Source organism: Erpetoichthys calabaricus, chromosome 12 (assembly GCF_900747795.2).
Source record: "Erpetoichthys calabaricus chromosome 12, fErpCal1.3, whole genome shotgun sequence".
In the NCBI taxonomy this organism is placed as follows: Eukaryota; Metazoa; Chordata; class Cladistia; order Polypteriformes; family Polypteridae; genus Erpetoichthys; species Erpetoichthys calabaricus.
In genome coordinates this window covers 82029856-82039644 of record NC_041405.2, presented here as the reverse complement: position 1 = coordinate 82039644, position 9789 = coordinate 82029856, and the positions used below count along the sequence as shown (strand labels likewise).

The 9789-nt window shown below is 35.4% G+C and overlaps 1 protein-coding gene across 1 annotated transcript in view; it reads left to right on the top strand.

The window, feature by feature from the left end:
• The first annotated feature begins 1422 nt into the window (after positions 1-1422).
• Positions 1423-9789, top strand: part of LOC114662344 (uncharacterized) — a 39020-nt gene continuing 30653 nt past the window's right edge. Inside the window, exons 1-2 of the mRNA XM_028815741.2 lie at positions 1423-1856; positions 3504-5945. Of these exons, the coding sequence (XP_028671574.2) occupies positions 1854-1856; positions 3504-5945 (2445 nt within the window). The 5' untranslated portion in view covers positions 1423-1853. The remainder of the gene's footprint in view (positions 1857-3503; positions 5946-9789) is intronic.

The window sequence follows — 9789 nt, the reverse complement described above, 5'->3', positions numbered from 1 at the left end:
TGGTCCTGCATCTCGTCCCCAGTCAAATCCTTTTCCTTGAAATCTTCTTTTACTTTATCCATCCACCTCCTCCTTAGCCTCTCTTGCTTTCTTTTCCCCTTTACTTCCTTTTCCATCACTCTTTTGCCAACATATTTATTCTTTGTCCTCATCACGTCCATACCACTTCAACCTACTTTCCTGTATTTTCTTAGATATCTCTCCCACTTTTGTTCTACCTCCGATTTCCTCATTTCATATTCTGTCCATTTTTGTCACTCTACAAATACATCTCAATTTTCTCATTCATGCCACTTCTTCATGTCATCCAACTTTTTCTTTGATGCTCACTTTACTGTCCATGTCTTAGCATTATTGTTAAAATTATCCACTGTCACAAAAACTTTACCTATGATTTTTGCCTTAATTCTTCGAACAAACAGTACTCCTGATACCTTCATCCAGTTTTTCCATCCACACTGCACTCTATGGGTTATGTCTGCATCTAGTTTTCCGCCTTGGGCTACCACTGATTCCAGGTATTTAAACGTATCCACTCTTTTCAATTGCTCTCCCTGCAGGCTAACTTAGGAACGTTAATCATCATTAAACATCAAATTAGCTGCCTTCTACCAATTTATCTTCAGTCCTCTATCTTCCGAAGCCCTTCTCCATTCTTTCAACTTCTTTTCCATTCCCTGGAAAAGAGCGTAGACTACATACGTCTCGAGAAGAATTCATGCCTGGTTGTGAAAATGCAGTTTCATTATGACGTGCTAGCGTACAGGAACAACCGGGGACATGTTTCTGAGTGGGGACAGTTGTCCGAAAAAGGGGAATGTCCACGGGAAAAGGGGACGGATGGTCACCTTACTGTTACCCCAACACTGCTTTTAACCCGAGTCTTCACGCCCTCCTACATATCCTGGACAATCCTCACATATTTCTCTGATCCTTTCCCTCTCATGCGCCTCAAGATTTCATGACATGCCATTCTGTCATATTCATTCTCCAAATCAATAAACACCATAGGCAAACCTTTCTGGTTTTCTCGCACCCCATTAACATGTGGAATTATTTCTGATTACTGATGGGGTTTAATGACTCTGATCAATACAAGCCTCGCCTCTAAACATCTTTCTGGTACCATAGTATTGAAGCAGCTAACGTCAGCCTCCTTATTTATTGAGAGGTTACTCGCGATGAAAAAAATCTTAAATTGAATATAGGTATTATTTCCGAGCTAAAATTTTTTGCTCTTTTCATTGGATCAAAGGCCTTTCAATCTAATGTTTTTCTACTACCCGTCCAATCACTTTTTGGAAGCAGCAAGACGTACCCTAAGGAAGTACTTTAACACATTGGAAGATGATTGGATGAGGAAAAGGGTCGCAACTGTCGTCAACCAATGAAAAAGAAGACGCTGGTTTTTGAAAGTTTAACTTATGGGTAGGAGGTAGTTCAGAAATGTATTAAGGTAGGCCGGGTAACGGCATTATTGCTTTACACTCTCCTGTATTTAATATTAGAATGTAATGTCGAGACATTATGGAGTGGTTTAAATATATATGAGTCCATCGTGTTTTTGTTGTTGGAGTCATCAATTTGTGACGATCACGAGACGTTTGTCTTTCTGTTAGTTGTGAAGTTTTATTTTGGTGCTTGCGGACATTTCCTGGCACTTTTACTGGTAACATACAGCACCTACCTCGGATGTTTATTTATTAGTTTTATTCTATATACACGCTTTGCTATTTGGACCGCAAAAATTAATTTTATTAGTATTGGTGCTGATCCTAAAGTCGTGTTAATGCCTAAGCTGGTATTTATATAGCATAGACTTGACGCAGTGAGGGAAAGACTGAAGCTTTACAATGGTAAGATGTTTTTTTGTTTACCTGCTACTCTTGATGTAAGGCATGTTCTTTAAAGCAATGTTGTAAACTATATTGTTTTTCATTGTGCACAAGCTATATTAGGGTGTTTTTCAACTGAACGACAATTGCGTTTAGATTTTGGATTAAAGTTAGTTGTGCTGATGTATAAATTCAACTGGCTTTATTGCAATACTATCCTTTCACAGTATTGCAGCATAGAGTGGCACAAAATAACGTCACCCTGGACCGTAACATAATAAAAGTAAGGACAGGTGCAAGACTAGTAATGAAACATACTATAAGTAAATAAATTATAACCATTAATAATAATGGGGTTAAAAAAAAAACAGCAGTAGTAAATAAGGAGTCTAATCGATATGGTTTATCACTTTTTTGTAAGTTTTTTTGTCTGCTTTCTATAATAACGTTGCTAACATTTCCGAAGCTGTGATCAAATAATGTGCCATTTTAAAATTAATCTTTAGTGTACTTCTGTCAAGGTTTTCGAGCATCATATGGATAACCATTTTTAATGTGTTACTTTCGACAGTCATCTTTTATCCTGCTTATTTTTTTAAACAATTCTTAATTAAATATATTGAGTCTGAAAAAAACATTACATTATGAATACTAATTAAAATTATTTTAAAGGTGAATTAGCCATTGAGATCAATCAAAAATTATGTTGTAGCCTTCATAGTAAGCTGTCGCATCATCTTTGTTGCCGAGGAAATGATACTGGAAAAAGTTTTTCAGCTTTTAAAATTCCAGTCAAATACCTGAACGCTACATCTGAATGTAAAATGAAATGCATAATGGTGAAGCCTGTTGAACACACAAAATTTATAACATTCCATCATTATTTAGTGTAGTTTATTGATAAAGTAAACCTTCAAAATGTCACTTCTGGAAAGACTACTGTGGCTTCAGGTTCTTGTTCCCACCAGCATCCTAATTAGAAACCAAGTGCTGTATTACTGTTAATGCAAAATACTTTTATAGGGCTTTAAGATTAAATTGCTTCTTTTAGTCTGAAATGACTGCATAGCCACTTTTCAGTCGCTGTGTATTTAATCGGCTACTAATTGAGATGCATATGACAAAGCACCCTAAAAACTCACCAGATAACAGAGTTTTAATAAGTCATAGCTAGAAAGCAAATTTATTATTGGGAAGGTATGACTTTCATTCAAGAAGTTTGTTATAACATGAAAGATATAGCCTATGCAGACCTTCAGGACTGATACAGTGTGTAAAATGTAGTTTTTTTTTTCTTTTAAGACTTGATAAGTATGAAATTCCTCCTCTTCATTTTGGTTTTATATACTATGCTGTGTATTCAGGTATTTTTTTTTCTACTCATAATTATTGCATTGGTAACTAAAATATTACAAAAAAGGCTAAGTATATTTTTCGAAAATTTTCAACTGGATGAATTTGGGAGTAAGTTAGGTGGATTTCATTTTTAGGCTTTGAGTTTAGTTAAAAAATGGAATTTAATTTAACTTTGCTCTGACCCAAGCTGTGTCTTCGTCTTCCCACCTATTGCATGATAATTATTTGAAATGACTAACTATATAAATGTCTGCATTTAAATATTTTAACACAATTTTATTTTCATTTTTCTATGTTTTGCTTTTTCTGAAGGATAATCAAAGCAATGGACAGTTTAACCTAGCTGTTTCCATGCGCCGATTCTCTCTGCCTCTTCCCAGTCAACAGTCAAAGAAGACATGTGAGAAAACTTCAGGTGGACAGATGTGCCTGGCCTCCCCTCCAAAGTCGAGAGAAACTTTGATTAGGAAGCCACTTTATGATAAAGGAAATATTCTTGCACAGACCTCTGTGCCTCAGCTAACAAAACCTGAGAAGTGGTTAAAACAGCAAGACCCTTTAAAGCAAGTGCAAGTTCTTGGAACCGAAAGAAAGCTACACATGAGTGCATTTTACCTGGGAGTAAAAGACACCATGGACACTGATGCCCCTTTAAAACCGAGGCCTGTTTGTGAGGATGAGCAGTTTAGCTTAAATGGGTGCAAAGGTTTCAATGTTGGAGGAAAACCGTCCCCAGTGAAAGAGTGTTCATTCAATGTAGATTCTCATAATTTAACTTTTAACCTGTCTAAAGAATGTGCCAAAGAATTAGAAGTACATTTAAATAAAGAAGCTGCCTCCGGGGCCTCTGTTCAAATAAAAGAAGTTTTTTGTGAAGGTAATGAGGATATTGCAGTAGACTCTGGCAATGCATATGTACAGCATAGTACACCCTTTTTTAAGGGGATTGACCTTGATAAGACATTTGAAGTAGCTTCTAAATCTGAAAACAAACTGAGTGAAAGTAATTCAGCTACTTTAAAGCAGACTTCTGAGGGCATGCTTTTGTTTCGATATTTTTGCACTCCAGTACCTGCCAAAGTTGGTAAACGATGCCTTAGCCCACTCCTGGAGGAGTCAGTTGGTTCTGCTTCCAAGGAGGATGTCTCTGTGGAGATCCTTCCAGCTTTGATGCCTACTCCAAGAAGTCATCAGGGGAAAGTGAGATTGGTTAAAGGTGTTCAAGAAAGTAGTCTCCTTTACCATAGCTTTTTTGCAGAGGAGTGTGCTGCAGTAGTAACGGAAGTAGGTCAACAATGTGCAAATTTACTAAGGAAGGAAAATTCAAGTCATGGTGCAAAAGTTATTGAAGAGTTTTGTCCAATTGAAGCTGAGACTATACCTTATGACAGTATGCTAATGAAGAGTTTTTTAGAACCAACACATGCACATTTTGAAATGTCAAACCACTGTGCCACCAGCAACTTTAATCGGAATGTACCTTGTGCACAAATTGAAAATCCATTAGAGGATGAACTTAATGAAGTAAATCAAGAAATCAGCTGTACTCTGGATTTGTTAAATTCATCACTCCCTGGCAAGTCCTCCGATACTTATTCCCTGGGGGTAATTTCAGAACATTCACCAGAGGCAACATTTGATATGTCGCAGAATAAATTAAGCCAAAATACTTTTGTACTTCAGGAAGTCCAGACAAACTTAGAAAAAATAGAGCCTGAGACCATGGAGGCTGTGTTTAAAAATTGCCTCCAGATTTCTCAAAGCCTTCCTGGAAAGGATAGCACTGAATTCAAAAATGTAAATTGCACAATTGATCTCAAAGATCCTGATGATGTCCAGGTAAATACTACTATTGATTTAAAAAGTTCTCCCCATGAACCAGACCTTGCTGTGAAAAATATTAATGCCACCATTGACTTGACAAACTGCAGCCTGGAGTTGAAAAATTGCACCATGGAGCTGCCACATGTTAGCATGGATCTGAAAAATATTACTGTAGATTTATCACAAAAGACTGCTAAATATGATAAGGAACAGGTTCAAAACGAAAAGTCTGAAACCAAACTAAATCCAGTACAAATGCCTGAAAGTGATGAGCCCAGTTTGCAGCTAACAAATGTTAAAGGGGGACCCTCAAAAAGTAATTTCTTTATTAGCCCCTTGAAAACTCAGGAGATAGAAACCTGTATGCAGTGGCCAGGCGATGAAAGTCTGGTTATGCCACAGGCTTGTCTTTGTGCTTCAACTCCACTGCCAGTGGTAAATTTTTCAAAAAAACTTGTTGGGCCATCCCAAGAAGAATCTCGTGCTGTTACTGCCTTCAGCTTTGTGGCTGAAAGCATTGCAGAAACAAAAACCCAAGAGAGAAGCCAACTGGTAAAGTCATCTTGTAAAAAAAATCTGTCCCAGAAGTACAATAGAGGGCTTCGTCCACCTTCATCTAGTCGCCTCAGCCTTGGTGCCTGCCCATCAAATATTGTGGGAAACCAGCTTTCACTTCTTCCCTCTTCATCAGGACTTCCAAAAACAAGCAGAATATCTGTAGTGCACCCATCTGCTACTGTAGAACGACCAAAACTTTTAGGCCTGCCAAAACCCCCTCTTTCACGTTTCTCTTCAAGAAATTCACCTATGTGTTCGACTTCCAAATCCCATCAATCCAGTAGTAGTTCTGGAAATCCAAGTTCATCAAAGATGACTTCAAAAAAAACGCCAGCTGTGTCCTGTGCTAATATCACAAAAGAGTTGGACAAGGTAAGTGTTATATATGCATTTCTCCTATTTTTCCTTAAACTAGGGCAAAATTGGAGTACTATTTTGCTGTTTTGGAAAGGTACATTCTTTTTGGTTTTCACAAAAAGTAAATAGACTAAATGATGAATTTCTACAGAACAATGTTGAAAATCTGCATTAACACCAAAACCTGGTTTGCCTTCACCACGAGCAAGCCTAATACGTTTGAATGTCATTGGTTATCCAGACAAAAAATATGTAATGCTAATGTGGTTCAAATTGGTTAAGAGATTATTTCATTGACCCTACCCCAGAATTTTTATTTTTATACAGATACCACCGTGGCAACAACCAAAAAAAACTTTGCATACTAATTTAAGGAAAAAAACAACACTTCACTGTATGTAGCTTTCAGGTAGTTCAGATATGTATCATTTATATGTTAAAGGGCATATTTTGCACACCTTTCTTTCAAGTGAACATTTTTCTTTTTTTTTTTTTTTTCTTTTTTTTCCTTTCTGGAATTAATGGATGAGATTTGCACCTACTGTAGTGAAAAGTATGTGGGCTTCATTTTTCATTCTACCATATTTTAGTGTGTAAAGCACATATACTCAGTTTTGAGAATTATGTTACCTACAGTAAATAGATAACATGATCTTGGCAAATCATGTATTCAGTGAATAAATGAATATTTTTCCCAAAATTAAATTTTCAGTTATTCTCTCCATCATTTAAAGGAATCTTCACTTTTTACTCAGGTTGTTTATTAATATTTTGAACTCAAATCCCAAAGCATTTATAATAGTTGGACACTATAGAATGTTAAAATCGAGGGCCAGTTTTACCGTTAAGTTGCAGTGCAGCTAAATTTAAAAAAAAAAAAAAATGCAATATGCTAAAGCATTTAGGTTTTAAAAAGAATGAAATGGTTCTAGTTTCTCTTTCTCCATGCTGTTGTTTGCTGTGACTGTTTTATGGTTTGTCCTAGGCACTGTTTTGAGCAGCATCCTGAAGGCAGTTTTAAATGTACAAAGCCTTTTTTTTTTTTTTTTTTTTACTATACCATCTTAATATTTGTGAGTCTGAGCAATACTACACTGTATATTTTGTTTGCATGCATTTTAATGTCTGTCTCTCTCTCCATATATACAGTATGTGTAATAAGAGTTAAATATTTCAGCTAATTTTACCATAGGCAGAAATTTTTGTCCACAGGGGGAAATTTGGGATTTTTTTTTTTTTTTAATAGAAACTCAATAATTAACTAACTATATTATGACAGACAACCAATCTTTTTATACATGGGAGCAGACACTGTTGCATAGAGCAGGGGTGGGCAAAGTCATTCCTGGAGGGCCGCAGTGGCTGCAGGTTTTTGTTCCAACCCAATTTCTTAATAAGAAGCACTTATTGCTCTAGAAACATCTTCTGCTTCATTTTAGTTAACTCCGTCATTAAGATTTTGAACCCTTATTGCTTATTTAAGTCTTAAACAGCTACATTCTTGTTTTTTAATTGCTCCTTATTAGCAATCAGATGCAAATGACAAAAGAAACCAGCAGTTAACCATTTTGCTTGTTACCCTTTACACCTGTGTGTATTTATCGTGCACTATTTGGTTTAATTAAATACTTGGAAGGAAAGAGAAGAGAAAAAAGTGAAGGATTGAGAATTACCCATACGTTTTACACTTCAAAGTATTTGGATGATATCCTTAGAATGGAAAAAAAATCTAGAATATGAGAATGACTTGACATAGCAGAGTTAAAGCACTAACAAGCCATGAAATGTAATTATTGGCAAGGATTGTTTTCTAATTAAGCAACTGGGTTGGAACAAAAACCCGCGGCCACTGCGGCCCTCCAGGAATGACTTTGCCCACCCCTGGATAGAGGATCCGCACCCTGGTCTGCTCAGTGCATGAAACTGCTTGGTTGCAGAATTGTTCGCATGAATAGATAGGTTGACAATTCCTAGATGTAGTTGAACAGTTAATTTAAAAAGAATATAATCTATTGGAAGTCAGACATCCATGCTTTGTATATGAGAAAACAGAAATGTGTAATTTTGTTATGAAATATATAGTGCTTTACACAGACATTCACCAGTCATATTGAGATGCTTGATTACCAGCAATGTTTTGTGAGACTGTTAGAAAAAAATGTTGTTAATACAATCAAGTCCAACATATAAAGAATTATTGCTAAACTTCAGTTTTAATTTTTTTTTTCTAGTTTATACCGAAGATCTGTTTTCTCAAAGGGTAACAATTTGGATATGTCACCTGTTGTTGTAAAGGTTAACTGTAGGTGTTTTTTTCTATTCTTAGTATTGAGCTGAAAGCAGAAATTTTGAGTTGATTTGAGAATGATTAACTCCAATATGGTGAGTTTGGGACAGAATTTTGAGTGAAGACTTCTTTTTTTGCACTGCAGTTCACAAGCTCTTAATTAGTATATTCTGACTCAAATTAAAGCAGCTTTGCATGGCAAAAACACTCATCCAGCTAAACAAAAAAAAAAAGTGATGGTAGATGGTTATAATGATGTCTGGGGAAGGAGGCTTGTAAGGTACTGTTGCAATAAAAATGTGATATTTTTCTTTTTTAATTTAACAAGTGCAAATCATTTCATTAACAACATACCACAACAGTAATTGTTTTAAATGGGAACAGTCACAATTTCCAGTGTTTTATTAGCAAAAAGTAGCATTTAGGAGTTTTTTTTAAAAAAAAAAATGGTATGAAATGATTTGTGAACCAACAGCCAGGTTGTCTCTTAACTGCAGCGATGATTCTTGGGATTTTAGTTCCTACAGCTCATTGCCAGAAAACTGATATTCCTGATTCTCCTTTCTTGTAATTTATATGAAAATGGCTGCATTGCTTCAGTCCACAATTTTTTCTTTTTTTTTTTTTCTTAAGTCAAGTCCTTGCATGAAAGAGTACTTTTTTGCTGTTCAAGCTTAAGTTTGTCAGCAAATTACTTCTGTTTTGAGAATTTAACAGGTAGCTTTTTGAAGCAATGTCAGCTTTGAAGTTTTCAGTCTCTACTTTGTTTGGTTTGAAAGTAATTTCCAACTTCAGTATTGCTCCTTTTTGTCATTGTAACCTACAGTCACTAATGGCGATCTCCTCCCTCCCCACCAACAATTTTTTCTTGTATGGTAGTTATGCCAAAAATGCAGTGTAACTAACTACAAGTAGAGAGCAGACTGCCCAGTCATTGGTCGAAAGAATGTTATCTAATTAGATTGATTTTTGGAGCATGTGTACAACTGCATTAGTGCTGATTAATTCATCCCATTACTACACATAACCTTGGTAATTTTAAAAAAAAAAAACAAAACACTACAACTTGATATATTTTGAACAATGCAGGACACTGTTTCATTTTTGTAAATTTTAATGTTCAGTCAAATTGTACATGAGTAAAGAGCATTGTCACCATAGTGAGTCAGCTATCTGGCTACCAGCAGAGGCCTTCCTCCAACTCCTGATAATAACATGTTGTATTATTTTCATTTAGTATACTAGCTAGAAAGAGTTTTCAACTAGAAATGTAATTTAAACCATTTAAAATTTCAAGTAATCATTTTAAAAAAGGTTTCTCCATTTTTGATGTGTTTGTTAAATTAAGGGCTACATGCATTTTTTTTCATTATAATACTAGCAGTCACTGTAGGAAATACTTTTTTTTTTTTTTTTAAACCATAAGCTGCATTTTACAAAATATATGAAAACATTTTGCATTATCGGAATAAGTTACCATTTAGTATTAATAGCAGAAATTAATTACAAATTAAACAGTGTATAGTTTCCTGTTTTCATTTATTTAAAAAGTTGATTTCATGAAATCATTGC